Source organism: Haemaphysalis longicornis, unplaced genomic scaffold (assembly GCF_048455015.1).
Source record: "Haemaphysalis longicornis isolate Haplotype H1 unplaced genomic scaffold, Haemaphysalis longicornis Haplotype H1 scaffold_4, whole genome shotgun sequence".
Classification (NCBI taxonomy): domain Eukaryota; kingdom Metazoa; phylum Arthropoda; class Arachnida; order Ixodida; family Ixodidae; genus Haemaphysalis; species Haemaphysalis longicornis.
The window spans coordinates 92,165,244-92,182,073 of record NW_027526361.1 but is presented as its reverse complement, the minus strand read 5'-3'; the positions used below and the strand labels follow the sequence as shown (position 1 = coordinate 92,182,073).

General features: G+C 48.4%; 1 protein-coding gene across 1 annotated transcript in view; it reads right to left on the bottom strand.

The window, feature by feature from the left end:
• LOC144179840 (uncharacterized) overlaps positions 1–16,830 on the bottom strand; it is a 130,922-nt gene that overhangs the window by 28,537 nt on the left and 85,555 nt on the right. The window contains exons 5-6 of the mRNA XM_077708270.1: positions 14,271–14,426; positions 12,143–12,439 (exon numbers count right to left, since the gene is read on the bottom strand). Of these exons, the coding sequence (XP_077564396.1) occupies positions 12,143–12,439; positions 14,271–14,426 (453 nt within the window). The remainder of the gene's footprint in view (positions 1–12,142; positions 12,440–14,270; positions 14,427–16,830) is intronic.

The window sequence follows — 16,830 nt, the reverse complement described above, 5'->3', positions numbered from 1 at the left end:
TTGTTTCCGGGCAACAAACAAAGACCAGAAAGTGAGACTGCGACAGGGTGTTCCACTAGGCCTTCAGACAGTGCTAAAGTCACTGCACACTGGTCACTAAAGTCACTGGTGCTGCAGTGAACAGTGCTAGTGGCACCAACTGAGCCTCTACGGCACCTCTTAAACATTCTAACTGGCCCCCCAAAAATGATCAGCCACCGATGCCATCCACCGAGCCAAGGTTAGTACACCAAGTGCACCAAGCAGGTGAACTCTATCTATGCATGGTCAGCTGGCACTTCAATTCAACAAGCAACTTATCATTTTAACCACCTGCACTAGATCAGCTAGCATCACCCAAGGGTTGTACACTTAGGGTACAGTGAAACCTCGATGTAATGAACTTCAATGTAACGAAACTCCTAATGTAACGACAAACATTATTTTTCAATTTCAAGTGTATGGACACCACGTGTGTAACCTCTGTGGAGATGCTCCCTGCCAGCTGAAGGGCCACAAGAAGGGAAACTAGTGAACTGCTTCCGGAAAGCTGACTTTCACAATGCGACCAGGGCTGGAACAGCCAGAGGTGGAGCCGACCAAGAGCACGAAGAGGCGGTTGATGACCAGGCTGCAAGGCGATGGAGCCACTTGCAAGGCGATGGAGCCGCCCCTGACGACGTCGAACTTGATGACTACTACCTCTACACCGACTCTGCCGTGATTGCAATAGAGGGTCTGACCGAGCCGATGCGAGTAGTGTTCACGGGGACTTGCAAGATGAGGATGACAGCGATGAGCCTGACGGGTCGGACACTTGTGCCGTGAAGTGGTAGATGCGCGAATGATGTTTTGAGGTGGTTTACGACCAGCCAGCAAGACAAAGGCGTGATGCAAGCCATGTCCAGGGTGGCCCAGAAAAAAGGGACGGACTACTCTTCAGCCGAAATAAAGCCCTTTTAAGAGCTATGAACACCCACAAAAAATGCTTCGAATCTGTTTTTTACATGACACGTTTTGACACGACTAATTCGCATCGACACTGCATGGGCTTCATGATGCTGCGTGGGCAATTAAGCTCTGACGGCGTGTTGCATATGTTTTTTTTAACCCTTTCAGAGTCAATGACGTACATGTACGCTCCCTGCAAACTCCTTCAAAATGGTCAATGATGCCCATGTACGTCATTGCTTGTGTGTTTAAGAGCACGCCTTTTTCGATCATTTCTCTCGTTTACATGTGCTGCCACAGTGCGGAAATACAAGAAATTTCTTTCTTGCGACAGTGGCTCTTCTTTCCTTTTTTTATGCTTTTTACAACAGGCGTGCGCCGACTAAAGCTGGCACATCCGGTCACGCGCAAGCATGCAGCGGCTAGTTTCGGTTTCGTCCTCCGGAATCTTCCTACTTCTTGCGCCCGTGAAACTTATGCGGTTCTTGCGCTTGTCCCCCCTTCTTGCACCCGCGAAACTTTTTAAAATTTTTTATTGTGTTACTCATGAATAAACCACATGTATGCAACTTGATTTTTTTTGTCATTATGGTCATCTTAAATGATTTGCCCAAAGGATTTAAGGGGGGACGCGGCTTTCAACTTCGGAAAAATGACCAAAACTGTGCGTCTGCAAAGTTTTTACACTAAAAAGCGTCGCAAAGTGGCATAAAAAAAATACTTTTGTCAGGCGCGGTGACGAACTATCAGCGCAAAAGGGCGAAAAAACGGCAATTTTCGGAGCGCTCTATCTCCGCAACGGTGCCACCGGGCGCGGCCATTTTGATATGGTTAGATCGGTCGAGCGATCGTCTTTCCGGTTCCACTCGTCTCTTGTATCTTCGTTCATTCACAAACGCACAAACGGCAGAAAAGAAACGACGCACAAACGAAGCTAGAAATAGATGCTGAAGCGCTATTGGACCTCCGGTCGGGGCGCAGAACAACGACCCTCCTGATTGGATGTCACGGGCGCAACACAAGATGGCGGCCGCCTGAGCTGCGTAGCGAGCGGATTGAGTTCATTTTCGCCGCTTCGCTCGGCCGAGTTTTGTTAAATCTGTGGTATTCAACACGCACGTTATCGCGATGGGAATGCCAGAGATAACGAGCCAGATTACGGGAAGTTGTGTGGCTCGAAAGGCGGAGGTCATCGAACGCTTCGTTGTGCGCGTGACTCTACCGTCGCCAGACCCTGGAGGGTGACGCGGTGTGCGCGCTTGCGATAGCGGTTCGTGAAGTGAACTTTTAGTCGGATTTGCGATGTTTACACGTTTAGTTATTGCTGTGTTTTGACTGTGGGCTCGCTAGCCTTGAGAAAGAAACGGTCGACGCGTCAAGCGCTGCGGCGCGCACGGCATAGCCGACACGCATTGGAGCATCACATGACTGGGCAACCGGTCACGATTGAACGCCAGTACTTGTAATTAATGCCTGCGACGTTAGATTTAATCTTAAAAGCGACCTGACCAGCCATATCAGGTATAATCAAAGTTCGATATGTCGCGGTAAGCGTGCGCTGCGATGCGCGCGAGCCATATCGAGTTTCTTGCACAACGTTTCGCGTGCACTGCCTGCGACGTTAGATTTAATCTTAAAAGCGACCTGACCAGCCATATCAGGTATAATCAAAGTTCGATATGTCGCGGTAAGCGTGCGCTGCGATGCGCGCGAGCCATATCGAGTTTCTTGCACAACGTTTCCCGTGCACTTGTAATTTTCATGCAAACAGGTTTGAGTTAGCAATATAGGAATAAAAATATGCTCTCTGCGTTTAAAATGTACGTTACTGTGGCAGCATTTACCAGTGATTTTTTAAGGGAAATTATTGATACCATTGCTCATGGCATACTGGCTGTGCTGCGAGAAATACTGGATGCCTTGAATGTCAAAAGTAGTAAAAAAATATGCTGTTGCATTGAAGTTAGGAGTTATGCAGAATACTCTACCAAGCTTCAAAATAGCTCATTTTCATCCTTGTGGTATGCAAACTTTTGGCAATGAACACCTGCACGTATGAGTACTAAGTTGCTGTGCCAGGCAAGATAAAACGTAAAAAAAGCCAAAAATGTTCAAATTTAAGTAAAAAAAATGCTTAACTTGTTGCCATGGTGACAACACTGCAAAAGGAGGTTGTCCAGTGCGATACAGCCAACCAACTAACATACTTTGCATTGAAAGCCCATTGAAAACCATCTCCCCTCCGTTTGGTTTGCAAAGGGGGGTATGTACTCTTCACAGAGGAGCTGAAAATGATGTTTTCTGGAAAGAGAAAGGCTGTAAAAGGCACTCTAATTTCAAGGCAAGGCCTTCCAGAAGCCCTATGTTCAAAAGGACATGAAAGGCTACAACCGTGACGACTTTTGATATGTGAAACCTATGTTGCAACTTCAAAAGCCGTTTTCTCAAAACAGTTTTTTTTGCCACCTGTGTCGCTTGTTCCAGGGATTTCTTCGTGACCGCTGGGTCTACTTTGATTCCGTTTCTTGCATTACATTCCTTGATGAACTGTTCAGGTCGAGACACTTTTGGTTTTCCAGATTTGTTTTTTGTGATTTTTTTATTCAAATAATCGTTCACAGTTGACATGCCTGTTGCACATTAACCTCTAAAAAAATGAAAACTAAAAAACATTGTGTTGCAAAAAAAATTCTAAAACTGTCACGACCTCGTCCATTCATTTGGGAATGCAAAGCACTTCGAACAAGTTTTCTATCGATCGTGTTTTATAAGCCGCTCAAGCTCGGTACAAGCGGAACAGAAAGCAAATTTCATACATAAAGAAGTTTTCAAAATAGTACTTTGAAATTTTTATGGTGTTATCACAGAAGCATTTCCAGCTGCTGTGCCAATTTTCATCAAAATCCACAAAGAAATAAAAAAGTTGATTTTGAAAGCCACGTCCCCCCTTAAATCAGCAATAAAAAAATCGACCCGGGGGGGTTGCATTTGGTAAAAAAAATTTGACCTTTACAGGGTTAAGCAAAGAGTTCAACTGTGGCACTCGGTAAGTAGTTTGAGCTACCTGCTTCGCTTCACAGCTGCCGCATCGTGCAAGTGGTATCCACGGCGGCGTTAGAGTGCCAGCCGTATGCGTGACATGTTTTCACTTGCAGGAACTGCTTCACGCGGTTAACCCTTAATTTTGAGCGTGAATTTCAATGTAAAGAAGTACATTATGACCGACTTTGTTGCATCGAGGTTTGACTGTATTATAGAAGGACAAGCTGCAGTAATAAACTTATCCGTACCTTGTACTAGTCTGGACACGTTGCTAGCAGTGGTGTAATCTATCTAGGGGTGTGCGAATATTCGAAATTTCGAATACGAATCGAATATTTTTCTTATTCGAAAGTTATTCGATTCGAAAAATCTACATTCGAAAATTCTCGAATATTAGAACCAGGCCAAATATTTGGTAAGATTGACGAATATTCGAACAAGACACGGAATATTTGCGTTAATTATCAAGGAAAAAGGATGAAACACCGATGTGTACTTTTTCACCCCAGACGAATACCCACACTGCAGGCAAGACATTACACATTACAGCAACGCCGAGGCGCATGTACGCACTAGGACAGAAACAAAAAAAAATGATGCGACCGTGAGGGAATATCTTTTCCGTGGCTGGGTCGGTTATCTGCAAGACGCACGGGTGCCATGCGCTGATATGACAGGCTCCGCGAAGCCTGTATCCTGTCTTACTGCCCGCCAAAGTAAGAAGCACAGCCCCATCGTGCTGCCGCTGTTGCCGCGCTGCCAGCGCAGCTGCGCCTGGCTGCGCCGTCTGCTCCGCGACAGACTCGCGCTCAACAGTTTTTACTGTTTTGCAGCAGTGTTTATTTCTGCGACTCTTGTACAGCGATATACCGAAATTTCGCGTTCTGTAAAGATACCTAATATAATAAACTTATCTTGACTGTTACCTGGAATACTTTTAAATATAGAGAAAAATCGCTGCGAGCAGACCCTCAGAACATAGCGTGATAGCATCGCCATCGACATCGACAAGATGGTCGCCAACTTGTTTTTATAATTAATTGTGCGACGTTCTCTTTTCGTACGATTCCGGCGCTACGAGCGAAGCAAACGAAAACCGAGAATGTCGTCGACCTCGGATGATGAGCCACCTTGCAAGCGGGACAAGAAAGCCGGACGCAGTACCATTTGGCAGCACTACACAAAACTCTCGTCGTCGACAGCGCGGTGCAACTCGTGTGAACGTGTACTTCAGACGCCGACGGGGACAACGACCACACTCCAAAATCACTTAAAGCAGCATCCGTCATTACTGGCAACATACAAAAAAGACGCCGCAAACATGCCTTCGAAGAGTCAACCAACTCTACTTGCTGTGATTCAAGGAAAGCAGCCCGTGTCTCAGAAGCGGGAGAGCGCGCTCAACCAGAAAGTTGCAGAGATGGTCGCTTTGGACCTTCAACCGTACAGCTTTGTTGAAGACCGTGGCTTTAAAGCCCTTATGAGTGAAGCTGTACCGGGCTACCATCTGCCATCTCGAACGACATTGTCGCGCGTGCTGATCCCGCGCCTGTATGACGACACGAGGGCTAAAGTGAGGGCCGAGCTGCGAAAAGCATTTGAAGACGGCACAACAACCCTCGCTTTTACAAGCGATATCTGGACGTCGCCTGCCAACGAGAGCTTCATAAGCCTCACGTGTCATTTTCTGACTGTGAGGTATGAAATGAAGCGGTTTACGTTGAACACGCGACATATGCCTGAAAGCCACACAGCTTTGAACATTGCTGCTTCGTTGGAGCAGCTATGCGCTGAATGGGAAATACCGACCGACTGCGTCAAGTACGTGGTAACGGACAACGGCCGCAATATCCGAGCGGCTGCCAGGACCCTGCCATGGCGACAGCGAGCTTGTTTCGCGCACACTCTGCAACTGGCAATCAGTGATGCTAAGTCAACAACTCCGGCGATCAACAAGCTTTGCAAGAAGGCGAGGGGGATTGTGGGGCACTATAAGCATAGCCCTGTTGCGCAAAAAAGGCTGCACGACGTGCAGAGGCAGCTAAATAAGAATGTACTCCATATTGTGCAGGATGTCGAGACAAGGTGGAACAGCGAATACCTGATGTTCTCCAGGCTCCTCGAACTGAAAGAGGCCATAACTCTCGAGCTTGCCACTTCAGACACACACATGGATGGCTTTAATTCTTCGGAGTGGATAGACGTGGCAGAGTATGTGGAGGCACTGAAGCCTTTATTTGATGCCACTGTCATCTCAAGTGTGGAAAAGTACTCCTCACTTTCATGCCAAATTCCAATTATTTTTGGTATGCTACATTGTCTGAAAGGCTGCAGAGGCAATACAGAATTTGCTAGCAACCTTGCAAAAAGCATCAAGACTCGCTTTGCAAGCTACGAGTTTGATGAAGTGGCCAGCCTGGCCATGTTTCTTGACCCACGCTTTAAGGCCACTGTTCATCAAGCATCTGACCAGATGATTTGGCTGAAAGATCTTGTGTCAAGGCAGCTCCAGTCAGCTGACATGGAACACGGTACGGACACTGCCGTGCCAGCAACAACTTCGCGTCCTCTGGTGGCATCCAGTGTATGGAACGCTTTTGACCACCTTGTGATGAACAAGAAGACACAGACGGAGTCCGCCCCTGAGAGAGAAATAATGGAATATGCGGAACAACCTCTTTTGGATAGGGGAAATGATCCTTGTGAATGGTGGCGGTCCATAGGCCACTTGAAGTATCCGTACATGAGCACACTCGCCCAGAAGTACTTGGCCATCCCTGCCACCGCAGTTCCCAGTGAAAGAGCCTTTTCCACTGGTGGAAATGTTGTCACACCACATAGGGAGCGCCTTCCTTCTGAGCACGTGGAACAGTTAATTTTTCTGCATGAAAATCTGTGAAGAGTGCAATACAACCTGTTGAGTGCAGCTTGAAAGAGTTCTTGTAAAGGTGTAATAAAAACTATCGTAACCTCTTGTTTTGTGTCTTTTTTAAAGCTACACAATATTCGATATTCGATTCGATATTCGAAGAGACTTTTCTGCCTTATTGGTATTCGATTCGTATTCGAAAATTTCAATATTCACACACCCCTAAATCTATCCGTACCTTGTACTAGTCTGGGCACCTTGCTAGCAGTCATGTACAGACTAGCACAACCCCGCACCCACCTTAACAAAACAAAACGAATCGTTATTTGGTGTTTACTGCATAGAAAAAGCACCGGGCATATGATGGGCCCCATAGGGCTGTAGACTGCCTTCGGAAACACGCCAAGGTGACACTACCCTAGCAAAAATTCTGATAGAAACTTGTATTAGTCTTATACAAACTTGTATCGGTTTTATAAGTTTCATATACAAGTTGTATTAGTCTAATACAAATACACCTATTAGTTTGTATTATTTTACAAATACTAATAGATCTGATAGACCTGAGTCTAATACGAACTAATAGAGACGTATTGGTTTTAATAAAAACTAATACAAATGGACCCGCAAAGTGCGATTTCCTGAATTTTTATTTTTTCTGGAAAATCACAAGCCAAAAAAGGTTGAAATGATCGCCCTTGAGCAATAATGTTTATTTGGTATATTATTATGAAGCGTTTTGTTCACTAACAAATCTCCGTAAATCTCTGACCAAATTCTTATGCAAAATAGGTCAACTTTTTTTTTTTCATTTTCGCTCCTAAAAAATGCGCTACATTAAAGGGACACTGAAGTGATTTGTAAACATTGCGGGATTACTAGCGCAAATTGTAGTTCGGAGTCCGTAGGCATTGTTTCGACCACTCTGGCCGCGTTTACGCGAATTTATTTAGTAGAAAAATCAATTCGAAAATGCTGTCCTCCTCTCTTTACGCTCGCCCATTTTCTGTGGCGTTTTCGTGTGACGTCAGCAGGAGATGAGCTGGAAAATGGCTGCGCTACTGCACGGTTCGCCGACCAGCCGACCTACCGATCGAGTCAGTCGGCCCAGCGTTTCGTCCGCCGGCCGCCGACGGGTCGTCGCTATTCGCTCGCTCAATTGAAACTAAGCCACAACACCTTTGTGAATGAAAGAATGTGCCTTTCCGTACTTTGTTAGTTTATACACTGTGTCAAACTCATCGTCCGGGTCGCTCCACACAAGCGCTGCACAAGTGCACATGCGACGCTTCGCTGACTTTACGCTAGTAGGAAAACCTAAGGCCAATTGAAGGCGGGAGAAGAGTCAGCGAAGTCAATATAGGTACTAAGAAAATAAAATCACCTGAAAATTTTACCGTACAGCGCAAAACTAGGGAGCAGGAAGCACGTTTTGCGCTGGGTAAACAAGCACAGCGGTCAGCAGCACGACCGCACATCTGCGAACGCTTTTCCGTCAAAGAAATGCAATATCTAGACGTGAGATATTGTGGAAGTTTGGGGGACACTTACTGCAGGAGTGATATACAACAAATAGTCACATAAAGTACTTAAAATGCTTAAAATAAATAAAAGTGTAAACTGGTCATACATTATAAACCTTATATATCCGAACTGGCCTGCGCCGGCTCATGGCCTAGCGGTCTGAGGCGCTGGAATTTCTTTTGAAAGTCGCCAGTTCAAATCCCCGAGGGTACATGTGTTTTTTTTTTTGTAAGTTGATTTTTTCGTATGCGGCCGATGTTTTCTGAACTGAGTTCACCATTTTTGGGCCGTAACGTTCACTGCTCCACGAGTGAGATCGCAGAACGCGCGCATACTGACAAAGACGCGCTAGCGAGTTCTCGTTGGCGTGCTGTTGCCACAAGCACCGACTGCTTGCGGGCAGTGGGCCCAGGCCTAAATCAGCACACCCTTGGCCTGGTGCGAACTAGCTTTTTACGAACAGACATGAGTGAGGCAAGCTCCGAATATGCGGGAAAAGCGCATGACATTTGAGAGTCTGGGGTGACGCGGAGGGCGTTCATCCGCTGCGTAGGCCTCGTCTAGTGATTTCTACAATCCCAAGCCGTCCTGGGAGGTTTATCTTAGACATTTGACAGCCGACAACATGGCAGAAGCGCGGTACGGCGATAATTGAGAAATAGAGAATGCCCATCCAACAATGCCATCAGATGTCAAGCATGTTGTTTTATAGAACCGAAACCGAAACTTTTGATTGCTAACCTTGGGCATCGTCCAATCACGGTGCCCCCCCCTCCTGACGTCACAGTCTTTAGTTGGTGCGGCCGCCGCAAACCGCGCATAGTAGTTTTTCTTCTTTCGCGCTTTGTAAAATAATTACCGATTTGTCAACCGGATAAACGATGAATAGTGTGTTAATTTGAGCCAGTCTACACAGTGCAAGCAAAAACGGGAGCTTGACAAATTCACTTCAGTGTCCCGTTAAAGGAGTACTGACACGAAATTTCAAAGCTGATATAACTATGTAAAACGCTTCCTTTTTATCAGGAGATATCTCCCAGCAAGTTTCAACAGCAACCGTTCAGCGAAACATATTTAAAATCCATTTTAATCTTCGCCCGCACGAGAAAGCCCAGAGCGGGCCGACGTGACATCATCTGCTACGTGCCCCAAACTGCCGACGTCGGGGCTCCCGTGACGAAGCCGACGCGCTGGCTGTGGTTGGCGCGCGCTGCTCGGGCGTGTGTACACGTCATGGTTTTGGGACTGACGTCATGCTGCCCGGGCCTGTGGGGACGGCGAAAACCTCGGCCGGTCTGGGCGCGCGCGTGCGCTCGCTCGCGCGCGCTTCCAGAGAGGCAGCGATACGGCAAGAATGGTGACGTCATGTTATACAAGCTGTCATGGCGGCCGCTCGGCGTTTTTCAGTCGAAACCGAAACTGGCACGAATAAACGACGCCGTAAATGAATGTTTACGCTGCGCTCGACCGTCTAATCTGTCACTCTATGATTAGTGGGCTGGTAGGCACGCATAGCAGCGAAAAAAACGTAACATAAAAATTTCGTGTCAGTACTCCTTTAAGAGCGCTGATGGGAGCTGGGAGTGCTGCGCCAGCGATAAGCCACCTTACCTGACCTATCGTCACTAAATAAGCTACGCCTTTATTTAGTGACGCTAACCTGACCTAAAGGCCCTTGATCGGCGTTTAAAGCAGATGATAGGACTTTAACCTGACCGTACCTGCGAGGCTGCAAGAAGAGCAGCAAGAAATCTAACGAAGCCGAAAAAACTGCAACGAAGTCAAGCCATGCCATGCCAATGGTCTTCGTTAGGTAGCCAAGATGGCGGCGGTATCAAAGTGCGGATGGCGTGTGTGTACGTTCGGGAAGAAGACGGTTAGAAGGAAGCGGCTTCTAGCGTTATTTCACATCAGACGCGTGTGCATCGCGTCATCTAGAAGTGTTGGAGATGTGTCTAACGCCTGTATAACTTTGGCAAGTATGAACCAGGCCGCAGCGCGATCCATCATGGACCCGTCACCTCGTGGCTCCGGACATCTTTGCTCTGTCTGATATGCTGTTTAACGAACGCCTGACATCGAAGAAAGCGTGTGCATCACGTCATCCAGAAGTGTTGGCGATGTGTCTAGCGCCCGCCGAACATTGACAAATGTGATCCGGGAAGCCGCCCGACCCATCTTTGACCCGTCGCCGCTTCGGACTCCTGTGTTCATTCTCAACGGAATGCCTGACGAAAAAGAGACTCCATTCGAATCGCGTTTTGCGGAAAGGTGAATGCCGTTTTGAAGTTGCATCGAAATGGGAATGGTGTTCAATCGGCCATTAATGCGCTCGATATGTACCTACGGCTGGACCGTACAGGTTTGACGAGCTTTTCTGATTGCATGCTGCAGCTATTTTGTGGATTCGCATTGCAATTTATTCATTCGTTCTTAATCAGGTTACGAACTTATGTAACAATAAATTATTCAGCCAGATTTCTGTCAGCCAGAGGAATTTGCCTGTGTACCCTGATAATAAAATGTGTTGCCATGTTCCATTGCTTTGTTCGAACTTGCACTGGTTCTGATAGAACTAGTACACTCTGGTAGACCTATCAGACTAATACAGTCTGATAGACCTACCAGACTAATACACACTGACAGACCTAATAGACTAATACAGACTAATAGACCTAATAGACTAATACAGACTGATAGGACTAATAGGCTGATACAAACTGATAGACCTAATAGACTAATACAGACTGATAGGTCCATTAGTGGCAATAAGCATATTTGTGTATTATAATTTGTATCAGAATTTTTGCTAGGGTAATTAAGCCTTTCGCGGGTCAAACACTTTCTGCGGGCCTCTAGGACGACACCAGTCTAAGCCAGGTCCATGCCGAAAAAAAGGACGCCACCTGGTGCCCAACGTCTTGGTACAAAGAGCGTTTGTGCACTGTGCTGCCCACTATTTCACTTGGCTTCAAGGAACAGTAAGCCACTCCCCCAGCTTTCTATGCATGTATATGTAGCACGCACAACAATAACCCCACATGAAGCAATTTTAGAGCACAAACTCCCGTATACAGGTACAGCCATAATGATGGAATTGCATTCCATCTTGCTACCCTTCGTAAGCAGGTTCAAATGTACATGCTGACCAGCCCATTTCCATCATCTAAAAAGTGATTTAAACAAACAAAGCTTTTGTCACACGCTTCGCTAAAGAAGTGCTTAGTGGCACTGAAAGTTATGCTACCAAAACAAATATTCATTTTGCAATGTAGGCCTACAAACTGCTCCTTCCCAAATGCATCCCCCTTTCCCCGCAAAGTCAGGAGAACAATAGAGCAACAGTGTACGGTACAGGCATGCAATCGTACAGAAACTAGGAAAATTACAGAAAGAAAAAAAATTATTGGTGCGCTGCCTCCTGCTCGGTACCGAGTTTTCATGCGCCAGCGTCATTAAAATTTCCCTTCTCTGAACTTGGTGCCTCATTTGCGATGAGATAAGGGGAGGAGGCACTGTACTGCCACGATCCATCTCGAAAAGTAGGAGCCACGAGCGTTTACGAAGCAGCCAGGGCTGCCCGCTACTGCGGGAGCTCTACGAGCGGTCACACTGGTTGTAACCGAACAGGCAATCGGCAACGTGAAACAGCACCCACAACTCCCTGGAGGTGTGGCACCAAACTCAGGGGTGCCAGCATGCCCAAATGCAGACACACAGGCCGCGTGACTCGGAAGACGAACAGTCTGGCCCTCTCTGCCGGCCGGTGGCTCTCACCTGTGCCACTTGTGGCTGCATGTGCGCGAGCTGCTGGACGACCTGAGCGGCGGCCAGCTGCTGGCCCGAGGCCAGCATGTTCCCCTGGGGGGTGGCCACCACCTCCAGGGTCTGCACAGGCACGTGGATGGTCTGGAAGACGGTCTGGCCGTTGCCTGTCGAGATGGGAACCTGCACGGGGATGGTCTGCTGCAAGGTCGGTGCCGCCGTCTGCATGGGGATCTGCAGCGTCTGCACCATGTTGCCCTGACGGATGGCCACGTTCTGCGTCGTGAGGCCCTGCGGCCGCAGGAAGTCCTGCCAAGGGGGAAGAAAGGGTCACCTCGTAAAAAGTCCGCAAGCGGGAGCGCTCAAAAACTTCTACACCATCGAAGAAGAGCTTTGTTTCCATTCTGGCTTCGAATCAAAGAGGGTCATTCGGAGTTTCGGGTACCAAAAAAGTACTTAAAAATTGAAGAAAACATATTTTCACCCGTAGCTAGAAAGCATTGTCATTTAGGCGAGCCTATCCAGCATGTCTCAATATTAGGAATTTCTTGATTTTGCTAACTGTTTTGCGGTTGGCAGCAAATTGTAGAGTCTAAGAAGTACATCTTCATCCAGTTAGAAAGCATAGTCATTCAAATGAGCTGTTCCAGTGTGTCACAATACAGTGAAAGCTCGTTAATTTGAACCTCAATGATTTGAATTTCTGGAGAATTCGAAATGTACAATTTGCCCCGGCCAAGTCTGTGTAGAAATTTATGTGTAAAGAAGCCCGCTAATTCGAATTCAAATAGGTTCCAACACCGCAATTTGAACTATGCGCAACCAGCTGGGGCCAGGCACATGGCCAGAAAAACGCATCTGCTGCTTACACACGAGGCTGTGTAGAATGGAGAAGGCAAAATAGGGCAAAACCAATCTAAATCCCAAATGGCAGACGACGTTTCGGAAGACGTCTCCTTTGCGTATAACCTCGATGAGGATGCGAGTACAGTGGTCTGTGTGGTGCGCTGACTGATCATATTTCAGGTCAATGCCAATGACCGAGGATGAGAATGAAGCAGAGTGCTGTTTGTTCAGAAATCATGGCCGGGTAGAACGCCACTGCATCTTGAAGAAGCCGAAGATGAGGCCTTCCGCTACATTAGTTTGCTGGAACAAAAAGTGTTGGCTGTCGCCTTTAGGCACAAAAGGCATGCCGCAATACAGCATTTCTCAAGCATCAAAGTATTGACATGCCCTACTGCTTCCCAATTGCAGTGTACTGCTGTTATTGTTCACTTTTATTAGTTGCGGTTCGAACTAACGAGCCTTTACTGCATTAGGAATTTCCGATTTGGTAACTGTTTTGTGGTCAGCCACAAATGTTCAGGGTCTAGCTTCGCCAGCAGTTTGTCTATGGCCAAGACTGAAGTGCGTTCGCTGCAGTAGGTGCTAGAAGAGAAACAGGTGCTTGCACCTCCTCCACCAGTATAAATCTCTAGCCTGCCATCACGGCTATGGCCAGAAAAAGAAAAATGCGTCAGAACTTGTTCACCATGTCAATGGACATGCCTTTCTGTTTGTTTCCTGAGCTGCAGTTAAGGGACACTAAAGGCTGAATGAAATTTCTTTTTTTAACTGAAAGATCATACGTTCCGTAGCACTCTCAGCTTTTGCTCGACGAGCAACGATGCGTTATTTCCTGAGAAATCCGCAAAGAAGGCTGGCATTTCTCTCTCCCGCTTCCCTTTCATGTGACGAAGACATCGCGTCACAAATTTGAGCGAGGCACCGGCGCAGTCTAGAGAGTAAACAGCTGGCACTAAGCGCTCTCAGGCTGGCAGCAGTAGCTGTTACGTCACCAAGCCATGGCCAACCACCGAGAACGTTTATTTGACTGAGGAGGGCTGGCTTTCACTTGCCGATGGACAATTCTGCTTTCTGTCTCATTAAATTCACCAAGTGCTCATGTTGTGAGCCCAGATTGTTTGCAAAACAATCATCGATGCACGCAGTCAATGCAAACGATGGCACATGCTCTGAAGAAAAGCCACTGAGGAACAATATAGAAAACATAAGGTAAGCTACTACAGCGCATGTCCTCCTGACACCCCCACGGCTTGGGTACGATTAGTTCTCAGATGATACACCGTGTGCTTACCTGGTTCGAGAGCAGGGCGTGCCCTCCACCAGCCAGCTGGATGGCCTGCTGGCCGCCTGTGAAGGAGGCTGGGATGAAGATGGCCTCCTGGTCCTCAATCTGGATGTTCTGGATTTGTGGAATGGCGTTGTATGCTATTTGCCCACTGGGCGTCACCTGCACCAGTGAACGGGTCAGAGAAGACCGGCGTGAGGGAAATGCGGCACAGAGAATATGAAACCATTCTGGCGCAGGGCTACGCATGGTAGTGCCGGCACAAATAGGTTGCCACAAGACACTTTAGGGCACTCGTCCCATGGTTCCCCTTCTCTGCCTCATTTGTCGCACGGTTAAGTAGGTAATGCTCTGCACCTACTCGCCCGACTTGCAAGTTTCACGCTGACTGTAGAAAGCCATCCTGGGCTCTGGTGAATGTGGGTAACTTTAGTTAGTTACTTAAAAAACTGGAACTCAAACAATGGTACTGGTGCAAGCAAGAGTTCCCAAATGTATCCTCAGGGAGCAGTAGAAAGCAAGTGAGTGAACGGAAAGCTGGCCGAAAACTCAGGTGTGGATATTTCTTGCATTATTTTTCCCTACACTTTGTGGTCTCTCTACCTCACAATATGCATAACGCTAGCTTTGAACAAGGCAGGCATTCATGCACACCGCGAGGAACCACCGTGGGTTCGAGCTAGTTGAGCACGCTCACGATACTGAAACGCCGTCGCGCCAACTTAACACCGCCTCTGTTGGGCAGGTGGAGAAGGGGGCGACAAAGGAATATGCCCAGGGTACGGAGGGAAGACGTTTATTTTATACGAACATTCTAGTCACATATTTTACAGTCCCAATTACATAATTTACAGCACAGGTACGTACTTCCCGTTAGGTGAAAGGGGCGATGGGGCACCACGCGCAAGTGCGCACGTTTCGTCGGCGCAGAGCCAGTGGGCTCTTCTGTCAGGGCAAATTCCGGGGTGCGCGCACGTTGTTGTGCGCGCGCGCATCGCCGTGCTGGCCAGATCGGCTCGCAGCAGCGAGGGAGACGGGGCCCATTCGCTCACAGGCGCGTACTGCACGGCGTGATCGTCGAGTGGTAGGTACGGCCTTACTATATGCAAGCGTAGGGACAACAGGAGCAGCCTTGGGCACGGGCCGCAGCCGGAAGGGCTGGTGGGCTTTCGCCGGCGCAACAGAGTTGCCGCCGGCTGGTAAAGAAAGCGTCACATACCTTCGGCCAACGCCTTCGGCGTCCTGGAAGCGTCTCCCCGAACGGACCCCCGCGCAGGGCGCGCGTTCGCCTCCCGGCGAGGGTCGGGTTCGGGCCTCGTTCAAACGGACCAATGAGGTGAGGTTAGCTCCGCTACCAGGGCGGAGCGCCCGCTGCGTGACAGTGTTTTATCGCCGCAACGGTCTCTGCAGGCTTCACCTCACGCAAGAGTTTGAGAGACGGCTCGGCTCTACACAGAGGCGCCAAGACGAGCCGGAATTTCGGAGGAGAGAGGGGAAAAGCGCCGCGTGATGGCACAAACCCAGTGATCGCGCGATGGCTCGGGCGCTAGGATCCCCACACTCCCCTCTCCTTAAATGCCCTCGCCGGTCTGAGAAGAGTTGACCGGCCATCGCCCCGGCATGCAAAAGACGGCAAAGAGTAGAAAAAAATGCATGCACAGGGCAGTCCCAGTCCCCGGCCCATACAAAATATTTACAAACTACTACCAACACTACCCCCCTCCAGCACGAATGATACACACAGGAAAACTACACGCGACACTGAGCTACATATTACATAGTAATGGGTTACACATGCAAACACAAAATGAAGCTATTGAAATATACAATTACAATGAACGCGACACTATGATAATAACAATAATGGTAATAATAGTATATACATGCAGGACGATACTATGCTACATAGGATTACAAGAAAAAAGAAACACGCACTACGACAATAAAGAATTAGGACAAAAGAGACGGCACAGGCATGCTATACAAACTACGCTGCGGTGCGAAAACAATATTTGCAAAAAAAAATTCGGGAGACACCGTTCCGCGGGGCTTGTGCAAAGTTCGGCGGTTGGGAGCACAAAAGTTTTTCTGGGAAACGTCCGTAATGGTCAGTCAAGGAGGGAAGACGGTGGGCACCAGTGCCGGAACGACCTCACCGTTGAGCGAGATAGCAGCTCCACGAGGGGGGTACCAGCCAGGAGGACATGCGGCTGGAGCAGCCAGCCGACAGGTATGATGACCGCGAGGGCGCTGCTCAGTTGTAGACCCCGCGTGGCACTCGATGGGTGCCCGCCAAGGAGCGACCTGCGCTGGTGGTCGCCGCTGCTCTGCCTGAGCGAGGCAGCATCCGGACGACAGTTGTTGAGCCCTGGTGCCCATGACGCATGGTGCGGTTCTGATGACACCACCATATTGTCCGCATCTGGAGAGGGCACCTATGCCGCAACTCGCAACTGGCCGCCAGTCCCGCCCTCGTCGGTGCAGCGCAGCCCGGCCACGTTCGCCAGCTGAAGGCGGTGCGCAGGGGGTACATGCCGTTGACCGCCGAGTCAGCACAACTGTTCAG